General features: G+C 37.8%; 1 protein-coding gene across 8 annotated transcripts in view; it reads right to left on the reverse strand.

Annotated features, from left to right (window-relative positions):
- Nucleotides 1-26,347, reverse strand: part of SLC41A2 (solute carrier family 41 member 2) — a 158,735-nt gene that overhangs the window by 15,124 nt on the left and 117,264 nt on the right. The window contains exons 11-12 of one of the 8 annotated variants that reach the window (XM_055357872.2): nucleotides 17,511-17,601; nucleotides 13,981-15,448 (exon numbers count right to left, since the gene is read on the reverse strand). The exons of 6 other annotated variants lie outside the window; for them this stretch is intronic. In XM_055357872.2, coding sequence (XP_055213847.1) covers nucleotides 17,554-17,601 — 48 coding nt within the window. In that variant the 3' untranslated portion in view covers nucleotides 13,981-15,448; nucleotides 17,511-17,553. Of the gene's footprint in view, nucleotides 1-13,980; nucleotides 15,449-17,510; nucleotides 17,602-26,347 lie in introns of those variants that run through there. One more of the 8 variants, XM_055357873.2, reaches the window with a different exon arrangement.

The raw sequence follows: 26,347 nt of genomic DNA on the forward strand, positions 1-26,347 counted from the left end.
TAATAAAAGAAGATTTTCACATAAAATAAAAAGCTGCACCTCTGAATAAGAAATAAACCAGCCCCCACAGAAGGTGCAGGAAAGAAACTTATCTGACTGTGGTACTAACATGGTGGGAAAAAAGTCTCCTCTAAAAATTTATAACCACAATGTGACCCTTACATGGATTTGCGCCAGGATCCAACTACCTATGTGGTCTAACAATCCCAAATTGAGGACAGTTGTCCCTCGGTATCCATAGGGGAGGATTGGTTGCAGGACCCCCCCCCCTCCCCGCAAGGATACCAAAATCCAAGGATACTCAAGTCCTTTACATAAAATGGTGTAGTATTTGTATATAACATATGCATATCTTCCCATATACAATTATGCTTTGCTTAATAACAGGGATACATTCTGAGAAATGCATCGTTAGGCAATTTCATCACCGTGCAAACATCAGAGAGTGTATGTACACAAACCTAGATAGTATGGTCTACCACACACCTGGGCTATATGGTACAGCCTGTTGTTCCTAGTCTACAAACTATATAGCATGTATGTGACTGTACTGAATACTGTAGGCAACTGTAACAGAACCAGAAGTATTTGTATACCTAAACACAGAAAAGTTGCAGTAAATATACAGTATAAAAGATAAAAAATGGTACACTTACCATGTAGGGCACTTACCATGAATGAAGATTGCAGGACTGGAAGTTGCTTTGGGTGAGTCAGTGAATGAGTAGTAAGTGAATGTGAAGGCCTGGGACATTACTATACACTAATGTAGACATTAAAAATACTGTACACTTAGGCTACACTAAACATATAAAAATCTTTTTGCTAATCATTTAACTTAGCTGACAGTAACTTTAATTTATAAATTTTTTAATTGTTTTTTACTTTTTAAACACTGTAATGACAAAACACAAAATCATTGTACAGCTGTACAAAAATATTTTCCTTCTTTATATCGTTATCCTATAGGCTTTTTCCTATTTTTATTTTTTCTTTGCCTCTCCTCTCTCTTTTTTCTATTTTTGAGTTTTTACTTTTAAACTTTTTTGAATATAGTAGTAAGTATACAAACCAGTAACAGTTGTTTACTATCATTATCAAGTATTATGTACTATACATAATGAAATGTGCTAGACTTCTATATGATTGGCAATGCAGCAGGTTTGTTTATACCAGTGTAACTGGTACACACTAGATAACTAGCGTACACACTAGGTACAGCATAACTAGTAACACACTAGGACGGTACAGCCACGACATCATTAGGTGACAGGAATTTTTCAGCTCCACTATAATCATAGGATGCAATCATATATGTGGTCTGTTGCTGACCAAAACCTTGATACACAGCACATGACTACACTTGAAAATTGTTAAAAGAGTAGATTTTAAATGTTCTCATCATGAAAAAATGATAATTTTGTGAGGAATGGATATGTTAATTAGCTTGATTTAGCCACTCCACAATGAATACATATATCAAAACAGCATGTTGTATACTATAAATATATACAATCCTTATTTGTCAATTTAAAAATAAAAAGCATCAATGCTTAAAAAGAGCAAGAGCTCGGTATAAATAGTCATATGACATAGACATGAAATGAAACAAGATACTAATAGCAAAAATAATAGAAAGCAGAATCAGAACCTGAAAGATTTTAGACACTGGAAAAATCTGGCACAGAATATAAGTATCATATTTTTAAAGAAAAAGAAGAAATGAACAAATTAGTTAGAAAACCAACTAGAACTTTTAGAAATAAAAATTTCATCCTCTGAAATTTAACTCAATAAATAGGTGAGATTAATAGCACGTTAGACACACTTGAATATGTAAGTAATGAAAGATGAATCTAGAGGAATGGAAAGTAGCACAAAGATATAAAGAGTTGGGAAATATGAAAATAGATGCCATAAATATGGAGGATAGCATAAATATGTAGGATAGTAATTCTCAAGCACATATATTTGGAGATCCAGAAGGAAAGGAAAGAGAAAACAGGACAGCCGGGTGCGGTGGCTCATACCTGTAAGCCCAACACTTTGGGAGGCTGAGGTGGGTAGATCACAAGGTCAGGAGTTCGAGACCTGCCTGGCCAACATGGTGAAACCCCATCTCTACTAAAAATACAAAAATTAGCTGGGCGTGGTGGCAAGCACCTGTAATCCCAGCTACTCGGGAGGCTGAGGCAGGAGAATTGTTTGAACCCAAGGGGCAGAGGTTGCAGTAAGCCAAGATTGTGCCATTGCACTCCAGCCTGGGCGACAGAGCAAGACTCCATCTCAAAATAAATAAATAAATAAATAAAATTTAAAGAGAAAGTCACCATCTTAGTGGGAGATGTTATAACCCATTTCTCTGAGAAATTAATAAATCAACTGTATAAAATCTGAAAAAACACAGATCATTTCAAATATACAATCAATAAATTTGATCTAATGGATGTATACAGAATACTGTAGCCAACATTTAGAAAATATACTTTTTTTTCAAACACATAGGTAATATTCATAAAAACTGTCCACATACTAGGCAATAAGAATATTCTCAATAAAATCCCAAAGGATTACTGTCACAAAGGCCACACTCCCTAATTGCAGTACAGGTAGAAATCAGTAACAGATACCAAAAAAACCCCATATTTTTGGACATTTTAAAATATACTTCAAATTAAATCATGTGTCAAAGAGAAATCATAATGCAAATTAATAAATATGTAGAGCTAATCAATAATTAAATCTTATGTATCAAAATTGTAGAATGCTGGAAATGCAGCACCTAAATGGTTATGTTAGAAAAGAAAGACTGAAAATAAATGAGCTATGTATTCATATCTAGAAGTTAGAAAAAAAACAATAAACCTAAGATAGAATGAAAAAATACTAAAGGTACATACAAACATTAATAGAAAACAAACATGATAGTGAAGACAAAGTCAAAGTTGATCCTCTGAAAAGGCAAATAAGACTAATAAATGTTAGATAATCTTAAGATAAAAAGAGAAGATACAAATAAACTATGACGAATGAGTACTGTGCTAGATATTGACTATTGGCACTCAGCATCCATTCTCACTCCTTTTACGGTCTTTCTTACAGAGAGAGAAACACCTAGAGCTATAATTCTCAGACTCCCTTACCAGTAGGGTTCCAGCTAGAGATTAGGTTATACCATGTTGCACTCATGTAAGACTTTGGAGGTATGAATTCAGTAGAATCCCCCTTCCTCAACCCTTTTTTTCCTCCTGTAAGGATACAATGCTGTGGAGTCTTTAGTAGGTATGAGTTTTCACAAGAGCTGACCAGATTCTGCATTCTTCAGCCAGTTAACAGCCTCAAGGTCTGGGAATAGCTGTGATGCTGTAGTAGTTGTGTTAAGTTTCCTAACGTCTCAGTAATATCAGGCATCCTGACTCTGTGGACCAAATCTGCTACAGCAAACCTAAAGCCAGTGTCAGCTTCCTTCCCTCCACACTGGCTTTCTGTCCTCCCACCCTGCCAAGGTCTAATAATGCTTTCAAATACCTTCCTCCATTCCTATCAACACACCTCTGTGAGACTGGTATGAGCATCAGTAAACCAAACCTAGGCCAGGCATGGTGGGTCATCCCTGTAATCCTAGTGCTTTGGGAGGCCAAGGCCAGAGAATTGCTTGAAACCAGTAGTTTGAGACCAGCCTTGGCAACATGATGAGACCCTGTCTCTACTTAAAAATAAAAAAGCCAGGCGTGGTGGTGCACACCTGTAGTTCTAGCTACTCAGGAGGCTGAGGCAAGAGGATCACCTTAAGCCGAGGAGTTCAAGGTTACAGTGAGCTATAATCCTGCTACTGCACTGCAGCCTGGGCAACACAGTGAGACCCATCTCTTTTAACAACAAAACAAAACCTAGAAACAATTTACGTATACATTATCCTTGTCAATAGTGTTACAGCAGAGTAGATAAGTTAACAAGAAACAAAGTCATTTGTCATATTTAACGTTTTAAATATTTACGTACTTGACATTTAATGAAAATATGCACATAGTTATTTAATGTAGGGAATTTTTTTTTTTTTTTCCGGACAGAGTTTCACTCTTGTCGCCCAGGCTGGAGTGCAATGGTGCGATCTCGGCCCACTGCAACCTCCCCCTCCTGGGTTCAAGTGATCCTCCTGCCTCAGCCTTCCGAAGTAGGTAGGATTACAGGTGCCCACCACCATGCCCAGCTAATTTTTTCGTATTTTTAGTTTAGACGGGGTTTCAGCATGTTGGCCAGGCTGGTCTTGAACTCCTGACCTCAGGTGATCCACTCGCCTCAGCCTCCCAAAATGCTGGGATTACAGGCATGAGCCACTGTGCCCTGCCTAATGCAGGGAATTTCTATATCACGCTTGACTTTTTATTTAGTTCTAATGTGAAAAGACAAAAAGTCATGAGTATAATAACAATCTTCTATATTGTTATACAAGAACTTTCAGTGAACAATGTGTACAGTTTCTGTGATTCTTTTCTTTTCCTCTATGTTTCTTCTGGCTATATTTCTTGAAATGTAATTTTATATCTGTTGAATCTAATAATTTAAAACTCAGGGCTTTAAAAATATGTAGATATGTATTTTACATTACATATATAGAGAGTTGGTTTCCTTTATAAACCTATGTATTTTATTGCATGCATTTAAAAACCTTAATTTGAGAAGAATCCCATAATATTAAAAAAAATTCCCAAGGAGTCCATGACATAAAATGGTTAAGATCTTCTTTACAAAATAAACTCTTATAATACGGTCCAGGAGACCTACATGATAACATTCATAACCTTGATTTTTAATAGCAAAAAACTAAAAACAATCTAAAAAGTCCATTAAAAGAAAAATGGTTGAATAAATTGTGGAATATTCACACAATAGAATACTATGTAACAGTAAAATAGCTGAATGGTAGTCCAGCTAAATATAGTAGATGAATAATACTTACATATATGAATGAATCTCAAATACAATGCTGAGCAAAAAAAGTCGCTTAAGCATATATTCAGTATGATTCAATTTTCTAAAACTTAAAAACATGTTGAAATAAAACAATATTTAGGTGTCCAAATACATACAGTAAAATAACAAGGGAAAACATAGCCATGAAAGCTATCAGGATGAAAAGTTTCCTCTGGAGAAGAGAATGGGGCACATAGGTGTCTTCTAAACCTGTAGGTACTAGGGCAATTGTAGTGTTGTATTTTTAAGCTGACAGGTTAAGTGTACTAGCATTCACTATGTTATTATTCTTTATACCTTATGTATGTCATTGTTCTTTATTCAACAGTTAATGTACAATTTAGAATTTTAAAAGATATCATCATTCTTGGCTGGGTGTTCATTAACTATTGCCTAGTTACACCTGCCATGGACACTCCCTCATCTGACCATGTCATTCTGATGGAATAATGCAAAGAACTAGAGACAGCTAATGTCACTTGATATTAAGAAATGATAGCCTAAAAATCAAGGAAATATTCAAACTAAAGTTGTTTCTTGGTTTCTAACAAGAAGAAGGAAAAAGAAAAAAAGTGTGAATGAAGCATATATAAATAACTAAAATAAATGAACACATTGATTTTCTACTATATGCTAAGTATAATTAGTACAATACTCTTGATATCCATAGAATATTAAGGAAAGGTGCAATCAGCAGAGGCTAGGCCCTGTACAACTTATGTGCTCCCTTTTTGCCCATAGCCAAAATGGCCCTGAGTCTACTACCATGCCCACTTCAAACAGGCCTTCTGCAGGTTGCCCAGCAAAACATTTCACTGGAAAAAGGCATATTCGCTTATTTAAAACTGTTTATTGAGTGTCTTTCCAAAGCACTACTCAAATTTGAAAAATTATTTTTAAAAAAGTTTTAAAAAATAGCATACACACCAAAATTATTTGTGATGATGGCCTTTGAGTGTGGGGATTGTGAGCAATTTTGACAATAAGGAATATATGCCGTTTTATGAGAAGAAACAAAACTCAATAAACTGAAAAACAAAAACAAAAAATAGCCCCATGAGACAATGACCTAACATCCCTCTCTTGACTAAGCTCAGTATAGAGACCTATTTCTTAAGTAGGGGACATAGGGTCTCAGAAAACAGATTTAGAAAGATAATTTTGAAATCTGTAGGAATTGAGTAATAGATATCTCTAGAAAGTGAAACTACCTGAAAAAATTTTAATTGCAGGTAAAAAAAAAATCAGAAGTATAGCTCTGAACTCCTTTGACATAAAAAAGGTTAAGAAAACAAAACAAAAACTGTGATAAGAAGAAAACTCACTATATTGAGAGGGAATTAAAGAAAGGGGCAAAGAAATAACTGAGAAATTTGAAAACTATAAAAAGAATTTTGTTTTGACATGGGAGAGTCTAAAGTCATTGCTTAGAGAAAGAACATAGAGAACAGCATAGAGTTTGATGTACAAAAGGAAAAAATGCCTAATTAATTAACATTGGAAAAAGCAGCTATGAGAAGTGACAAGTGTGAAAACCCAGACATAATCAACTTGGACTTCCAGAAGGTTTGAGATAGAGCATCACATAAGGATTTGTAGATATAATTACTACTGCTGTTGAAATGCCAAAACTCTATGTTGAGAGTAGAGAATAAAAGGATGTTGATTTTGGCAGAAATCACAGTGGCAAAAGCATCTACATTACATTTGGTTATTTAGTATATCTATACCTGTCAACATAAAAATATATGTATGAAAGCTACCTACAGAAGAGTTTGCAATTTTAAAAAAAGGTAAATGATTTCTTTTTAAAACTAAAATCGACAAGTTAAGGCTCAAAAGAAAACAACGGTTGCTTAAGAATAGACATATAAATCAGTGGAACAGAAGAAAGTCTAGAAATAGACCTGCATATATATATATATATAGTAAATTGATTTCTGACAAAGATGCTAAGATAATTCAAGGGAGAATGATAGTCTTCCCAATAAATGGTGCTGTAACAACCGGATGTTCATACTGAAAAATATGAACCTCAAGCCTTATCATATACCATACACAAAAATTAATTCAAAATGGTCAGAGACTCAAATAAAAGCTAAAACTAGAAAATCTCTAAAACAGAAAGCCCTCACAACTGAGGGATAGGCAAAGATTTCTTAGGATATAAAAAGCACTAATCATTTGCAAAAACTGATAAACTGAAATTCATTCAAATTAGAACTTCTGCTCTTAAAATACACGGTCAAGAAAATAAAAGGCAAAATTTAAAGATCTAATATACAACATAAGGACTAAAGTTAATAAAATTATATTGTATTAGGGATTTTTGTTAAATAAGTAGATTTTAGCTGTTCTTGTCACACACAAAAAAATAACTACATGAGATGACAGATATTTTAATCTACTTCACTATAGTAACCATTTTACTATCTATATGTATTTCATAACATTGATACAGAAGTGCCAGGAGGGGCGTGGTCCCTTTAAATGATACGGAAGAGGTGAAGGGAAGTGCTGAAGGGAAGGGAAGTGCTGTGTGGAGGAGGGTGTGGTCCTTGGCTAGGGCTCCATCCCCGGGCCTGTGCCCATGGACCTAGGTGAAGACAGGCATTTTTGTTTCCCTGCCCAAATGTTGCATTTCCCAAGAACACCCTGGCCTGCCACTCCCCCATCCTGTGCCTATAAACCCCCCCGAGACCCTAGCAGGCAGACACACAGGCAGCTGGACATGGAGAGGAGCACATCAGTGGAGGAACATATGGGCGGCTGAACATCAGGAGGAACACACCAACAGGCACCAGCATGCAAGCAGGCCATCCACCAGCAGAATGATGTGGAGTCTGGCTGGGGCAGTTGGAGGAGAGCCCAGGCCTCCAAGCGGCCCGACTCCAGGGGAAAACCATCTCCCTTCTGGCTCCCCCATCTGCTGAGAGCTACTTTCACTCAATAAAACCTTGCACTCATTCTCTAAACCCATGTGTAATCTGATTCTTCAAGTACACCAAGACAAGAACCCAGGATACAGAAAGCCCTCTGTCCTTGCGATAAGGCAGGAGTCTAATTGAGCTAGCACAAGCTGCCTACAGATGGCTAAACTAAAAGAGCACTCTGTAACACATGCCCACTGGGGCTTCAGTTGCAAACATTCACCCCTAGACAATGCCGTGGGGTCAGAGCCCCACAGCCTGCCTGTCTGTATGCTCCCCTAGAGGTTTGAGCAGCTGGGCACTGAAGAAGTAAACCACACTCCCATCACATGCCCTGAGAGGAGGACAAGGGAAATTTTACCTTTTCAACTGGGGGCTCATCCAGGATTGTGGAAGGTGTGAGTGAACGTGAAACTGTCGGGTCTGCCTCTTTTCCGAAACTCCACCACCTTTCTTTCTTTCCTGCAGGTAAGAGGCTCTGTTTCCCTTCACGGAGTTTTAAACCGCCCTAACTGGGCCAGTCAAAACCCCCAGACTTTGTCTCTTTTTTCTCTCTCTCTCTCACATGGTTTAAAATGGCTCTTATCTCTTTCTTTATAATATTAAGAGTTTTGCTACAGGCTGCGGCAATGTTACTAAGTAAAATGAGCATTTGGCTCAGCCACCAAAGGTGCAAATCAGACCAATTTTTTCCTAGAGGTGCATGTATGCCTCCACCTCAACAGTCACAGGCATGCGTGGCTCAGGGCACCTCTTATTCTTACCCCTCCCAGCTCAGGCACCTGGGCATGCCTGCAGCAGGCAAAAGCCAAACCCAACAGTCACAAGGGGGGCAGGAGAAAACCAGTAGTAGCCAGGACCCCACGGGGTCAACAGATAGGGCGCTTCTCGCCTGCTGTGTCAATGGAACATTTCTCCTTTGGCTAAGGAATTCAACCCAGTCTGAACCAGGAAAAAGATATAAGAATTAGAGGAACCCAGTTGCACTAAGCAAGGGGTTCTTCCCCCAGAATCTCCCCCTTTTTGCCCCTTAAACCGTTTTTCTGTTTTTTCCTTTTCCGTGTGAGAGGGCTCCCCCTCCCAACTCTGTTTCTGATATGGAAGTTAAGGGAGGAATGACCCCTGCTGGTTGAGAACTGCAAATTCAGCAGGGCTCATTTGAGACACTCTAAACAGATACAAACAGCCTCTGAAATATCTTTTCAGTCCCAAACTCGATTCCAGCTTCAGGCTGAAGCCCTAGAAAGAAAAACCAGGTGCGAGGGATTCAAAGCCAGGCAACAGGCACAATGTAAATGGGCAGGACCAATTCCTGCCGACTGAAACCCACCCCACAGAAGGAGGCCATGCTTTATGGCATGAACAGTCCCAGCGACCTCAAAGATTGCCAACAACAGGGAGAAAGGGAGGCATAGATGACAGCGGTTAATTCCTATTCTCCAGGTTTTCTCTGCTTCATGAGTACATACTGCAATTGCACCTATGGCCAGCACCTGCCAAGGTCACCAGGGCTCAGGGATAAGAGGTAGAGAGTGAAGGGAAGATGCTCGCTTTCTCTCTCCATCACATCCTGAGTTTTCACTGAAAGAGGGAAGGGAAATGAGGGAAGCCTCTATTCCCTGTCTTGCAGAATGGGCAAACAGTTCTCTTCACCACCCCCAGCTTATACTCCTCTGGAGTGTATCCTGAACCATTGGGACTGCTTTGACCCTCAGAATCTGGAGGAAAAGCACCTCATAGCTCTCTGAACAAAGGTTTGGCCAAATTATGATTTACAGGAAGGACTGGCTTGGCCTCAGGAAAGGACCATTCATTTCAATACCATATGGCAACTGGAACTTTTCTGTAGATGCGAGGACAGATGGTCTGAGGTCCCATATGTGCAGGCTTTCTATACCTTGCAAGGCAATCCCGACCTTTGCCGACAATGTAGGATTGACCTAGCCCCCGTGTTTGCTGTCTCAGGGAAGGCTGCAAGGGGCAAGGCCAGGAAATTAAAGACATGAGTCCCAGAGGCACCCCTAGCAGAGAAGCCAGCACCCTCAAGCCCTGCTCCTCTGGGTCCACCCCAACCTTTCTATCCAACTTCAGCCTCTCCCTTACCCCCTCCTAGAAATCCTCACTCTAAACAAGCCCCAGTCTCACTCTTGCCTTTCCAACAGATGCCCAGTGAATTTGGGCCCAGTAAGGTCCAGGTCCCCTTCTCCCTACAGAACTTAAAGCAAATGGGGGATCTTGGCAAGTTTTCAGATGACCCTGATAGATATATAGAGGCTTTCCAGAATTTCACCCAAGTATTTGAACTCTCCTGGAGAGACATTATGTGACTTTTGAATTAGAACCTGATGGACGCTGAGAAGCAGGCTGTTCTGCAAGTAGCAGAGAGATTTGGGGATGAGCTTTGTATCACGTATAGTGTCAGGGAAGAGGGTAAATATTATCCAATTGGAAGAGAAGCAGTACCAGTGTATGACCCTAAATGGGATCCCAGTGACAAGGTGGAAGACTGGAAGAGGAGACATCCTTAGGTGTGCATAATAGAGGGCATATGTAGAACTAAGACCAAGCCTTCTCTGAGACGGCAATTATACTAAGTTGTCCATGATCGATCAGGGATTTGATGAGAATCCCACTGCCTTCCTGGAGCGGCTAAGAGAGGCCTTGGTAAAGCACACCTCTCTTATCTCTTGATTCAGTTGAGGGACAGCTAATCCCAAAGGATAAATTTATTATTCAGGCAGCCCCTGATATCAGGAGGAAGCTATAAAAACAGGCCCTGGGACCAGATAGCACTTTAGAGAACCTCCTTAAAGTAGTCACCTCGGTCTTTTATAATAGAGACAGGGAGGCCCAGCAAAGGGAGAGAAATGCAGGAAAGAGAAAGAAGCTTTAATGGCCCCAGGCAAGCCTACAAACCCTAGAATTCCCAGAGTGCACCTGTTAACTGCTAAAGATATGGCAAGAACAGTTTTCTCTCATTCTAAAAGTTTATCCGCTCCCATATAAGGTTTAATTTCTTTCACCAGGGTGATACAATTCAAGGTACAATATTGTTGTTCGTATATTTCACTTATCTCTGTAATCTTCGGCACTAAATTCTTTCCTTGTATAACACACGTATAACCCATGTATACTTAACCTTATAAAACTTGTTTTTTTCTCTCATGCCTAGAAGCCATCAAACTCCAAACGGTCAGGCAACCGAAGCCTTGGACGATGGCTCCCCTTTGCTAGGAACCCTTAGATAGACTGGGAGAAATCTGACTGCTGTTTTGCCCAAAACAGTGCCCCCTGTCGACAGGAAACAGCTAAGACCGGTCATCGTCCATATTCTAACGGCAGTAAGATACACCTCTTCAGAGGGGGATAATGATACAGAAGTGCTGGGAAGGGCATGGTTCCTTTAAATAAGACGGAATTGGAGAAGAAGTGCTGTGTAGAGGAGGGCATAGTCCCTGGCTAGGGCTCCACCCCCTGGCCTGTGCCCATGGACCTAGGTGAAGACAGGCATTTTTGCTTTCCTGCCCAAATGTTGCATTTCCCAAGACCACCCTTGCCTGCCAAGCCCCATCCTGTGCCTATAAAAACCCTGAGACCCTAGCAAGCAGACACACAAGCAGCTGGACGTCAAGAGGAGCACATCAGCAGAGGAACATATGGGCGGCTGAACATCAGGAGGAACACACCGACAGGCACCGGCATGCCGGCAGGCCATCGACTGGCAGAATGATGTGGAGTTTGGCTGGGGCACTTGGAGGAGAGCCCAGGCCGCTGAGTGGCCGGCTCCAGTGGAAAACCATCTCCCTTCTGGCTCAACCATCTGCTGAGAGCTACTTCCACTCAATAAAACCTTGCACTCATTCTCTAAGCCCACATGTAATCTGATTCTTCTGGTACACCAAGGCAAGAACCCCAGTATACAGAAAGCCGTCTGTCCTTGCGATAAGGCAGGAGTCTAACTGAGCTAACATAAACCATCTACGGATAGCTAAACTAAAAGAGCACCCTGTAACACACGCCCACTGGTGCTTCAGCTGTAAACAATCACCCCTAGACACTGCCGTGGGTTTGGAGCCCCACAGCCTGCCCATCTGTATGCTCCCCTAGAGGTTTGAGCAGTGGTGTATGGAAGAAGCGAGCCATACCCCCATCACATGCCCTGTGAGGGGGACAAGGAACGTTTCCCGTTTCAACATCATATTGTAAACCTCAAAAATACACAATATTTTTAAAAATGAAAATAAAAAGACAATTGATAGACTGTGAGAAAATATTTCCAATACATATATCTAACAAAAAAAAGTAGTATCCATAATATACAAAGAACTCTTATAACTCCATAAGTCAACCCAATTTAAAAAAAAAATGGGCATAAGAAAACATGAATGGTTAATAAACCCATAAAAATATAGTCACTATCATCAGTCATCAGGTAAATGCAAATTACGATCACCATGATACTACCTTTACAGCCACTACAATGGCTAAAGGTATTAATAGAAAGCCTGACAATACTAGGTGATAGCAAGGATGTGGAGCAACTAGAACTCTCATACTAGTGGGAATGCAGAATGGTATAATCATTTTGGAAAACATCTTGGCAGTTTCTTATAAAGTTAAACATTTACTTCCATAAGACCCAGAAATTCTACTATAGGTATTTACCCAAGAGAAATGAAAATATATCTGCACAAAAATGTGTACATGCATATTCATAGCAGCTTCATGCATAACAGCCCCTACTGGAAACAAACCAAATGTTCATTCACAGGTGTATGGATAAACCAGTTGTGATTTATTCATACAATGGACTACTACTCAGCAATAAAAATTATTAAACTACTAATACATGTAACCATATGGATAAGTTTCAAAATATTATGTTGAGTAAAAGGAGGAAACAAAGAGGACATACTTAGATTCATTATATAAAATTCTAGAAGAGGGAAATATAATTTATAGTGACAGAGAAGAAACCAGTGGTTGCCTAGTGCCTGGCATGGAGGGGAACTGACCGCAAAGGAGCATGAGGAAACCTTTTGGAGGTGAAGGTAATATTCTGTATGTTGATTATGGTAGTCATTACATGGGTGTACACATATGTCAACATGGGTATACTTTATTGTATATAAAGTATGCCTTAATGTCGATCTTTTTAATTGTCTTTGTAGATTGCAGATTTCATCTCTGTATATTGAATAGCAGTGTGCAGCCCTCCAAGCAACAGCCTTTAGCCAGGGTCACCTAATGATAGCCTGCAGGGCAAATCTAGCCCTATATGGCCCACAAGATGGGAATAATTTTAGTTTTTAACATTTAAAAAATCAAAGGAAGAATATTACTTTGTGACATATGAACATTATATAAATTTCAAATTTCAGTATCCATAAACAAAGTTTTATTGGGACATAGCCATGCTTATGTGTTTACATATCATCTATGACTACTTTTGCACTATTATGGCAGAGTTGAGTACTTGCGACAAAGACTATATGGCCTAAAGGCCTAAAATATTTACTGTCTGGCCCTTTACAGAAAAAGTTTGTGGCCTCTACCCTACAGTACAGGAATTCTTCCTGTCACTTCCCATTACCAAATAATGGAATTAACCAGATTGTTCTCAATCCTTTTACTTATCTCCTGTGACTGGGGAGTTGGATCATAAGCTTTGGAGTAATATAAGGCTAAGCTCAAATCTTATTTATCACTTAACTACTACAGTTGTCCCTCCATATCCATGGAGATTGATTTCAGGACCTCCTGCAGATAGCAAAATCCATGGATATAAAAATCTGCGGATACTGAAGTCCCTTATATAAAATGGCACAGTATTTGCATATAACCTACACATGTCCTCCTGAATACTTTAAAACATCTTTAGATTACTTATATAATACCTAATATAATGCCAACACATCACTTCACTCATGAGGATTCAATGTAGTGTGAAGCAAATTCAAGTTTTGGTTTTTGGAACTCTGTGGAATTTTTTTCCTGAATATTTTTGATCCAAGGTTAGTTGAACACACGTATGTGGAACTCACGGATGTGGAGGGCTGACTGTATATTACTTTGGGCAAATTTTGTAAGTTTTCAGTTTTCTCAGATTTTTCACTTGGAAAGTAGGGGAGATGATATACATCTCAGAGGACCGCCGAAAGGATTAATGAGATAATGTAAATAAAATGCATATTGTCTAGCAGTTAATAAACACTTAATATTTCTTCATATTCTCCTTCTAAATAAAGTATTTAAAAACAAGGGCTTATCAAATGGGGGAAAAAATTAGCCTGATCACCTACCCGTTAGTTTTCAAATTAGAAGGCACAAGCTATTTCCTACATTATATTAGTTCTTATGCTGGCAGAAGTTAGTTATCAAACTTCATTTACTTTTAAAAAACCTTTTATGCCTATCTTTGTACTTACATAATCATACAATATGTAGTTTGTGTCTGGCTTCTTTTGATTAACCTTATGTTCATGAGATTTACTATATTGTTGTATAGAGTTGTAGATCATTCATTATCCCTGATGTATATAGTATAATAGTACTTCACTATGAAGCTTTACTTTCTTTTCTTAAATTTTCATTTTCATTTTTAAGAGATGGGGTATCACTATGTTGCCCAGGGTGGTCTTGAACTCCTGAACTCAAGCGATCTGTCTGCCTCAGCCTCCTAAAATGCTGAGATTACAGGCATGAGCCACCACACTCAGCCTATTTACTTTCGATCATAAAATTAAAATCTCTTTCTCTCTCTCTCTCTCTGTAGAGACTGGGTCTCCCCATGTCTTAAAAATAAAATGTCTTAAACTCCCAGCCTCAGGCGATTCTCCCACCTCAGTCTCCAAAAATGTTGGGATTACAGGCATGAGCCACCATGACCTGCCAAATGTAAAGTTTAGCATTCTAAACTGGCCATGATGTTAAAATACCTACAGTCATGCTCCAGATAATGACATTTCTGTTAACAATGGACCACATAGATGATGGTGGTTCTGTAAGATTATAATACCATATTTTTACTGCACTGTTTCTAAGTTTAGATATTGTATCCCCATTGTTAAGCAACATATCACTGTAGTTGTTCATAGAATATTTTATTACACTTGTTGAGAATGTAATTTTACATTTAAAAAATATACCTTCAAATTGTTTATGGGTGTATGTTTAATCTCTCCAACTGATATGTTACCTCTTTCAGATAGAGAACCTTGTCAGGTGCTTCCCTATTACCCATACAAAATACACTCAATATATCTAATTTAATGAATACTTATTTATATCTAACATAGAAAACAGTGTGATGAGATTCCTGAAGCATTCAAAGAATAAGACATAGTTATTGCTTTCAATGGGATATCAGAATCGAAATGAAGAAACATAACTGAAATGCCTAAAATAATTCACAAATAATAAAAAACAATATTCATTTTATAAATATTTACTGTGCCAAGCAGAGGGTTGGGTGCTGAAGCTTCAGTGATGAATAACACAGAATCCCTGCATGAGCCTGAACTGGCCACATCCTCTGCTATCCTCTGGAAAAATGAAAGAGACTTTGGCAGAGCTAAAAAGTAACAACTCATCAGAGAACATAAACTGAGGTTCTTCAGCATACCTTCAGAAGCAGATGATCCATGGGAATTGACTATTAACCCAAGATTCTCAGAACAAAGAGTTGACTACACAAAGCAGACAGATTCCACCCATGACCATTAGAACAAACTTTTTCTATGTCACACTCTCCTTTGCATTCCTGTCTTTACGGATTATCTCTCTTGTACAGTTCCCGGCTCTTTCTTCCTATGTAGGAATTAGTTTCTTTAATGCCAATCCAGGAAAAGATTAATTGTTATGCAGAGTTATTAAGCCAATCCAAGGATATGACTCCCCAGTACCCTTGGATGGATTAGGTCTCATTAGAGTCCTTTCCGGGAAAACAATAACTAGTGGAACAAATGCCTAAAAATATCAACCCCATCAACAGGACAGTCAATTGGACAATTTGAATTGACAATTCAAAATTGTCCATGAAGATTTACCTCTCACTTTGGCTGATACAGTAAATAACACAGTCCAAGCCCTGGGGGAACAATTTAATTTCCTTAACTCAAATAGTTATAGTTAACAGTTATAGCTATAGATAATACAATGGTGTTGTATTTTCTCTTGGCCAACCTAAACCATTGCTAACACTTCACTCTATACCTGAACTAACATTACAGATGAAATGAAGCAACCTATATCTAAGCTAAAAAGAAAAAAAAAGGCAGTCAGGCTACCTAGAGAAACATACAGACTTGTTTTCTTGGTCAGGCCTCAAAAATCTTATGTCTTGGTACTGAAGTGCCTTCTTGTCCCTTCTTAAAATATTTCTTGTTATTCTTGTTTGTCTTACAGTCACTTAATGCTTATTGTCCGGTCTCAAATGCTTTTGCACAGCTATTGTCCCAGCAGATGGTTCAACAAATGATTCAAAGACAAAAAGAATATGAAATCATGCTGATTGACACTTAAACTGAAAAGAGTTCTCTACACTGAAATCTCATCTTTAGGGAGAATCAACAACAGAGTTGAATGTCTGGATAATTCTTAATTATTTCTCCTGAGTGAAGAGCAAAAGTGAGAACTAAGAATAAAAAAGTTTCTACACTTCTTGGAAAAGACTGATTGTTCTTTAGCCACAGTAACAAGTAGCCACCACAACTGGTTTTAAATTCATTCAATCAATAAACTTGCCTCATTGAACATGCTTTAGAAGCTAGCCAATCAATGATAGTCCTTGTTCCTGAAGTAGCCAATTAGGAACTAATCAATTCCATTAAATGTATCCCTAGGGGCCAACCAAACAATGGTCATACCCAAGTAATCATACTTCTACAGATGACATAGTCCAAACATGCTTTTGAACATTTGCCAGTTCCTGAAGCCATGCTTCTCTAAAACCCTACAGAAGATCAATAGTTGGCTCTGCTTGTGCCTGATCCCAGTATAACTCCATTACAATAGTAAGTAAAAATTCAGCTTTGTCTTTTTATTTCAGTTACTGAGTGACGGTCTCACCATCCTTTGATACCCTTTAAGCTTCCCTTTTAATAAATGCAAAAATCTTTGGAAACTTTTTGCTTTAATACATTTCCCTAGATAGTACAAAAATATAATTTAATTACCTTTGTTACACTGAACTAATACAGATGTTTAGCTTTCAAATTAAAAAGTGGTATTGTGCTAATATCTATTCTTAAAAATAGCTAAACATTTTCAATTATAGAATCATTCAGGTCAGTGTTTTGTTGTTTTTTTTGGGGGGGGGGGTGAATATTCTAGGGTCACAAATCAACCTAGATTTTATTCTGGCAAATTTCCTGAGTAATTATTTTTACGCTTTTCAATTAAGTGGTTTCACTCAGTTATAAGATTTTTTTTGTACATTATGTGAAAATTCCTCTAAATCATATCTGCAGTGTCAGCAGGATTCAGAGCACAGGAAGCAATGTCCTAAGCAGAATACTTGAGAAAAGATGGTTCAGCTTCCCTGGTTCTACCTTCACCTTTATCAGGCTTTACAAGACCGAAAAGAGCTCTTTCCCAATGCCTCACCTCACAGGAATCAAGCATGCTGTGCCTCCAATAAAGCAGACAGTCATTTCATCTTCTGTGCATCACTGGCCTGGAGCCCAAGCATACCTATCTAAAGAGTTAACCATAAATATGGATTTAGAAAGGTGTCTCAATTTGAGACCTTACAACCTAAGCTATAATAGCATAATCACACGACAACATAACAAAAATGCAATCACGAGGCTGTTAAAAAATAATCTCAAAAATTCACCTGCTTTAACTTCCTATCTTAAGGTAAGCATATTGATCAACTCCAAAAGTTAAAGTAGCTGTTTTTACAGCTAGAAAAAAAAATTCTAGGAACTATAGGCCCTCCCTTCATATCTCCTTTATCATTCTCTTTATACTTTTCCTTCAACCCAAGCTGACAGACAGAGAAACCAATTAAGAGACAGAGGCAGAACAGTCACATAGAAAAAATAAAGAGATCCTACTTTCAGTTAGAATCTGGTAGAATTAAATCCTGAGGAGTGAGAAGAAATATGAAGATTAAGAAACCTGTTTAAATCTCCTGGTTGCTTAGGTTTTTCCTTTGAGATGCCATCTGGGAACAGGGTTTGAGTTAGCATCATGATTTTAAAAAAAAAAGACATAACTACATCATTTAATGAGGGCCTACTACGTGTCAAGTATTTAAATATTATAACTGCTGTGCAAAAAGGAAGCCTTATCATTTTATATGCAAAGAAAATAAGACTCCAAGGAATAAAGTAACTTGCCTGAGGCCAAGCTAATTAACTTGCTCAGCTACTGGGTAGTTATCCTGGGATTCCAATTATAGTCATGTTGTTACCATATGGCTACATTCTTCCTTATCTAGAAAAGTGACTCCAAAGAATGGAGTAAGGTATCAGAATCAAGGTAGAGACTCTTAGTGCTGGTTTCATAGGTTCTGATTGCTCCACTGCCACCCTAAGAGAGTCACTGTCCCAGTAATCCATAGCTATTGATGATGATGATGTTGATATTAAAAAATAAGACAATAATGATGAAAATAATAGCACCTTAAATGCATCATTTCATCCTTATAACAACCCACAAGGTTGGTCTAGTCTTAGCCCCTTTTTACAGGTGGGAAACAGTGCCTGAACAGTGACTGCCTAGCTGATACAGGTATTTGATGGTGGAAGCCAGAGCCCAAGCCCTATAAATTATCTCACACTGCATCAGAGGAATGTGTCAGATCTCTCAAGTTTGTTGGGAGTGGAAAATAGTTGAAAATCACCATTCTATAGAATAAACTAAACTCTTTATCATCTGTTCTTTAAGCTCCTTGATGATCTTGCAACAACCTATAATTTCTAACCTTATTTTTCATCACTCCTTTTAACTCCAGGAAATTTCTTGCTGTTTTCCATAAATACCCTGAGTTTTTCTCATTTGCCTAATGCTACTCCTTTTAGCTGAAATGGCATTTTCTATGGATTCCAACAAAGCAAATTGTTATCCACTATAAAACTTCCTCCCCACATAGAAAAACCTCTCCCACTATTGAACTTCCATAGCAGTTTGTCCTTCTCTCAGAACATTCAGGAGATATTTATGTGCTTGGAATGGATTCCTACTTGACTTCAGTAGGCATTGATTCGGTATGGATCCTGTGGAATGAATATCCTTCTGGGGCAATATGCCTGGCTGGAAGAAGTTGAAGATCTAATGAAACCACAGAGAAGAGGCAGCTGTAAATCTTTAGAAGTTGCCATCCTAAAAACTATGATCCTCACTAAGAGCAAAACAAAGCATCATTTTTTTTTTTTTTGAGACAGAGTCTTGCTCTGTTGCCCAGGCTGGAGTGCAGTGGCATGATCTCAGCTCACTGCAACCTCCGCCTCGTGGGTTCTAAGTGATTCTCCTGCTTCAGCCTCCACAGTAGCTGAGATTACAGGCACAAGCCACCACGCCCAGCTAATTTTGTATTTTTAGTAGAGATGGGGTTTCACCATGTTGGCCAGGCTGGTCTCAAACTCCTGAACTCAGGTGATCCATCCGCCTTGGCCTCCCAAAATGCTGGGATTAGAGGTGTGAGCCCCACACCCAGCCCCAAACTTATTCTTATAAAACACAGTGGTTAGGAATGTAGACTGGAGCCAGTCTCCATCTTGCTGTGTGGACTTGGACAAATCACTTAACTTCTATGCCAACTGCCTCATCTGTGAATAGGAAATGATAACAGAACCTTCCTTACTGGGCTGTTGTGAGGACTCAATCAGTTCATATACATAAAGTGCCTAGAACATTGTATGGCTCATGATAAATACTATACAAATATTTGCCATTATTATTTTTGAAACTCATATGTAGATTGGAAAAGTGGCTCCAGTTCCAAGAGGGGAACTGTTAGAGATCAAAAACTTTCAGAAGAAACAATTTAGGTGAAGCATATAAAATGGCTTATATATAAATGAAGCAGTACCATTTTCCTCTGAAAAGTTACAGATCAAGAGAAGATATAACTGAACACTATAAAATAATAAATCAAATGATGGCAGAAATAGGTGAATATACACTTTCTAGGTAAAGTACAGAGACAGTAGAACCAAGGAGTCCATCTGGAAACCTGAAGGAGATTGTTTTAGGTCAAACAAATTTAAAAATTGATAGTGTCTAACAGATGAATTTAAAATTAGCTATTTAGACTTGGAATACAATTGTTTTCAGGAAAACAAGGTTTTCTGTATTGCCTGGGTTTTCTGGCTAATCCATACAAGCCAGTTTAACTTAATATTACTCTAGTAGTAACAACAGATGATTTTAATATTAATAGACTATTTTAATTACCAGATTGTTTTAGTATTAACATATATTTTACTAGTTATGTACGACAATGGTTTTGTAACACATCATCTGTACTGTAGGAATGGCAACTCGTAAAATCATACATCATGAATGCTGGATGGGATCTGAGTGATAGCTAGGGTCACTACACTTCCTAGTTTGCCTAGCTTAGTAATGGTTTATGCTTGCCACCTTAATTATTAACAGCTCCCCCTGTTAATTAAATCACAGAGGAAATTAAGTCACAGAGAGTGTTGTGACTTAGCAAAAGTCATAAAGTTAAGAAGGGGCTAGAATTAGAATCCATAAATACTTATTCCTAGTCCAGGAGTCTTCCTATTAGACTGCATGGACTCACCAGTATTAAGACAATGGTGATGACCATGACGGTCAGGATTTGGGGCACCCGTACACATGAAATACAGAGTCTATGGGAGTAAAGCTCTTCTTATCCCAGAGGGACTTTCTGGGGTCAAAGGCTGAGGGATTCAGGGGATCCTTGCTTGTATATCTAAGGCTGGCCTATTTCCTTTCTCACTGTCCCTACTTGTGGGTTCTTGCTCAACACCTCCCTGGAATGGGAAAGGTTATGGGGGATATAAGGAATTTATTTTGGGATGTGTTGAGTGTGAGATGTCTCTTCAACATTTAACTGGAGATGTAGAACAGGAGTCCAGACTGGAGATATCAGTCTGGAAGTAAGCAATGAAAACGTGGTATGTGAAGCTTAGGGCAGTCATCAGAGAATAAATAAGAAGAGTTCTGCAGTAAAGAACAGGGGCCAAAAGGAAGGTGAGTGGTAAGGAGATGAAAAGGGGCTCAGGGTATTGAATAACCAGCTCTAACACTGAGGGAAAGAAAAAAATGAGGCCCGTGACAATAAGCATGATAAACTGCAGCTACTGCCATTATTGGAAACTCACTATGTTCTAGGCACTCTAGCAAGTACTTTATATATATTTTCTTAGCCCTCATTTCTAACCTCTGATGTAGGGGAAAAATAAAGCTACAAGAGGTTAATAAACCTGACTATGGATACAAAATAAGTAGCAAAGAAGAAATTCAGACTCAAGAGTGACTCCGAAGACTGATATTTCTACAATGCTCTGCTTACTGGGGGCCTATTTTTTGCCCTTCGTATGTGATGTCTGGATGACAGACAGTCTGGCTTGTATTTTTCTTTTGTGGAAAAATTTATTTTTATGTCTTTGTAGTTAGGATTATAACATTGAATCATGTGAACATGACTTCAGAATGAGGATACTGTCAATGGTCCTTTTGGTAAGTATGTAGAGGTCACTGGCTGTATTTCTGCTCCAAGCATGTTCTACTGGATGAGAAATGGAACATTTTTGCTCTTAGTCTGCACTATTAGTGTCGTAGGTATATTCACATTACAAACACATGTTCAACAACCAGGAGCTCTGGTTATTTATAAAACAGAAATACTTATTAGGAAGTTTATTAGTTAATATACTGGTTATAAGTTTTGTCATGAGGGGCATTTATCTGGGCTTGGGCTTTGCTGAGAACAAGTTTTTTTCTTGAGAATATGAATCTGTTGGAAAATATGAGATGGTGCAATTTGCATGTATGCATAAAATTCAAAAACAAGTATTGCCTAGTGAAAGTAATAGCAAAAACTAGACTTTTGTTTTTAAAATTATATTAATAAGAAGTATAAACATTACTATTTTGCTAAGAGCAGTTTCATATTTGTTGATACTGAATTTCTCAGTGGTTAAAACTTATATTGTCTGATCTCCTTCCTCCAAAAAGAATCTATTAAAGCACTTTCAAAGAGTGAAAGTTAGGCATAGCCACAAAATTTAATTTATTCTGAAGTTACAGAGGAAAAAGACTGTATTGTTATAAGGAAGTAAGTCTTGGGTTCTTCTCTAGCTGTTTCATGCATTTCAATCTAATCTACAGCTAAGAGAAGATTCTTAAGGGCAGGGACAATACCTTTTATTTCTTTTGTACAGTGACTACCACAGTAGTTGGCACACTATATGTACTATATACTTGATAAAATCCAGTTATTTACAATTCTCAACTTTATGTATTGAGAATTTGTTGCCATTCTACCCTTTAAAGGAAACATTTTGTTTCTCCCATGTGAAAACAGACACAGCCAAAGGCAAAGTTTTTCTACAACTAAGCTTTCAAAATAAATTTCCCATGGAATTTGGTGCTGTTAGAATTTTAGTAGAGTTCTTAATAATCTAATTGTCTGTAAGAAACAATAATTGCCTAAAGTAGAAAATTCAACATTTCATTTAGAAATAGTTTAAATTCATTGTTACTAATAATATTAACAAATACCTTGTTGGAATTCAATAGAATAGGGCTATTGAATTTAAGGGCTAGAGAAGTCTCATTTTTCTTTTTCCACTGGGATATTTTATAGCAGAAAAAATATTTATATACTCCATATATACATAATCATCATCATAAAACAGAAAACTGTTAATAGTAAAACAAAAGGGGTTATTGTTGTTTTTAATCAAATGAGTAAAACAGTGGATAAGAATAATGAGATTTGAATAGTAATAGACTTATTTACATTTGTGATCACCCATCTAATTATAGTCTTTTTTTCTCCTCTTTCAGTTTTTCTTTTTTTTTTTCTTTTTTTTTGAGATGGAGTCTCGCTCTGTCACCCAGGCTGGAGTGCAGTGGTGTGATCTCGGCTCACTGCAAGCTCTGCCTCCCAGGTTCAAGAGATTCTCCTGCCTCAGCCTCCTGAGTAGCTGGGATTATAGGCGTGCACCACCACGCCCTGCTAATTTTTTGTATTTTTAGTAGAGATGGTGTTTCACCATGTTGGTCAGGCTGGTCTTGAACTCCTGACCTCGTGATCCACCCGCCTCGGCCTCCCAAAGTGCTGGGGTTACAGGCGTAAGCCAGTGCGCCCGGCCTCTGCTTTCAGTTTTTCTAGGGGCAATCTTTTTGCCTCTTATAGGATGTGTCATCCAACAGATGACATGTTTATGTTTTTGTTTTTTCATAGAGGATATATACTTAGGATTTCTAATACAAAGGGGAACAACTAGTAGAAGCCTTAAATTAAATAGGGAAACAAACAAAGATGTACTGCTGTTCCTTCTTTGCTCAAGAGATTGTCAGTATGCTTATTTAACTGATAGTTTTCTTTGTACTTTCTCAGGTTTATTATGCTGTCAAGGGACTAGTCTTTGAAGAATACCGTAGGGCGTAAGGCAAACAAACAGAAAACCCTGAAGATGACAGTAAGATTCCCTTCGTTACTTCTTAAAAGGAAGGCCAACAATGCCCATCCTAACTTGGAATCCCATATTATGCTTTTGAGTTCATAAGTTAACAGGCTTTGAGCAGTCAATGGAGCATCCGAGTAAGTAGATGTGAAGGCTGGGAGAATCACTGCTTAGAGAGAAAGAACCCAAGAAACATGTCTAAGTTTGTAGAGGAAAGTATACTCTGCTTCTATGAAATCAAAGCTGTGGGTTCAATGTGCTAGTTTAACATAAATAAAAAATTATATTCTAAAACAAACAATTGTGCCTTAAGCACACCTGGTAGTCTCATAAATGCTGACTGATGGTATAAAAGGTATAATGGATCAAGATGGTTAGCTAGATACCAACTCATCCTTACTGTTGAAGAAAAATAAACTCAAAAAGCAATGTGATTGGTGGTATGTCAAATAGGAATGTCTCTTAGCACATTACTCTGGTCTTGATATGGTCTAGCTACTCTGATCGCTCTTGGGGACTGGGCAAGAACACGAATAGAGTATAATCCATCACATCTTCTGACTGTGGTTCAGTGGCCTAAACATCACATAACAAAACCACATTTGATAGCTTCCTTCTAATTGCAAGACACATAACAAATACCACCAAACAATGTAATTTGTCACATGTAAGTAGTTTTTCTTAAATTTAAAAAATAATTTCAAAAAATGGCTAAGGGCAAAATAAGAAACTAACTCAGCCATTCCAATGCCAAAGAATTTCAAATTTAAGTTGGCTTTTTACTTTTCATTTGAAGTAAGAAATACCCATTCAGCTACAAGACCAAAATTGAGAGATGATATACTCTGAAAAAAAAATCTTATACTAACATCTAAAATCTGAAAGTTTTATTTTAAAAACTCCTTATTAAGGAAAACTTCAAACATATACAAAAGTAGAATAGTATAAATTAACCCCACTCACTCTCAGGAACCATCACTCAGTTTCATCTATTATCAACTCATGACCAGTTTTACCCCTCCACTTCCACTTCCCCAGAAATCAAGTTATTTCATCTCTAAACATTTCAGTAAAACCTTACAATTTTAACTGATCACTGTTAGAAGTTGTGGGGTTCTGTGTTTCATTTTTAATTGTTTTTATTTTGGATACCTATGTCAGTGAGGAAACTGGTGTTTACTGAAGACAAGGAGAATAAAAAATCTAGGCTTTTTTTTAGTTCTTCTGTGATTTCTTGTACCTAAATACAGTTATAAAATTTTCTCCTCCTTCCACTGAAGGAGATGGAGCTGGCAAGATATAGTCATTCAGTTTTAACAAGCATTAATTGAGCACTAGGGACAGGGCTGGGTGCTGGAGATACATAAATGAGTAAACAAAGATCCTATTTCTAGAATGGGTGAGACAGACACAATAAATATTATAGATAATGTCGATATAATATGGAAAATGCTAAGATAATGGTATTCACAGGGTACTTTGGGAAATAGAGAATAAGGCAATTCAGAGGAAATCAGATATTCAAGAAAGGCTTCCAGGAAGAGATGATATCTGAGTAAATGCAAAAGTGCTGCAAATGATTGTTACTATGTCATTATAATAAGTGCAATATGAAGGTTCCTTCAGATAGATTTCCTTCATTTAGTGGGTTGGGGAATTAGCAGGGAAGCTCCTCAAAGAGTATTAGTCTGTGAAGTGTGTAAAACAACAATAATTTATAAAAACAGCCACTATATCATGTCCTGTGGGGAATACCAAAGGGAAAGGCATGGTCTCAACCCTCAAGAAGGTAGGAATGTAGATGGGGAGAAATTCAGCATGCATTGGAAAACTGCACTATAGAATATCCAATCAAATTAGAGAGTTTAGGGATGAGAAGAGTGGCATGAACTAAAATATTTGAATAAGAGCTTGGACCAAGGTTTTGAATATAAATTTAACCTAGATCAAAAAAGGAAGACAATCTAGTAAAGAATATTAAAAGGTAAGTTTTAAGTGGTCAAAGATTCTTTGTCTTTAAGGAGTTATTTCTTCATTCTGTTCATCTCTGGATTGACTGAAGCCAGGTAGGGAAGGTCAAGATCTTTTACCTAAACCTTAAAGAGGTGTGTGTGTGCATGTGCTTATGTGTATGCTAGTGTCAGAACATGAAGATTTGATCTAAGAATTTACAACCTATCCTAAGCTATTCCATTAGAATAATGCACAATGTCAGGCTGCAAATGCAAAGGCCTACTCTGGCAGATATCTGATTCTTGGGGGAAAAATGAAAAGCAAAGCCCATAAAAATTAAAGTTATAAAAGACACATAAGAAAATTCAATCAACAGTATAGTTTCCAGCTGTCCTTCTGAAATCAATGACACACCATTTATAATACTATCTTTAATAACAACAACAATAGCGTCAGCTAACACTTATATAGCATCTGCTATAAACACACTTTATATAAATAATTCATTTAATCCTCAAAGCAGCCTGTCTGGTAGATAGTACAACCTCTCCCATTTTACAGAGGGGGTAACTGAGACACAGAGAGACTAATAATTACTCTTTTCTCCATTCTAGTTATTCAACTTTCACTGATGAGACTTTAGATCAGAGGTTTAAAAGGCATGTAGGTACACAGTGGATATATGTTGAAATCTATTTTTAATAAACTAGAAAAATTACTTATATCCTTCATTGACTTAAATGAAATGCTGCATGATAGTATAATGGCACAGAACCATAAACATAAATGTCAAATAATCCATGAGGCTAAGAGGTAGAGTTGCAAATAGGAATATGCTCCAGCAATGGCTTG

The sequence above is a fragment of the Gorilla gorilla genome, chromosome 10 (genome assembly GCF_029281585.2).
Source record: "Gorilla gorilla gorilla isolate KB3781 chromosome 10, NHGRI_mGorGor1-v2.1_pri, whole genome shotgun sequence".
Classification (NCBI taxonomy): domain Eukaryota; kingdom Metazoa; phylum Chordata; class Mammalia; order Primates; family Hominidae; genus Gorilla; species Gorilla gorilla.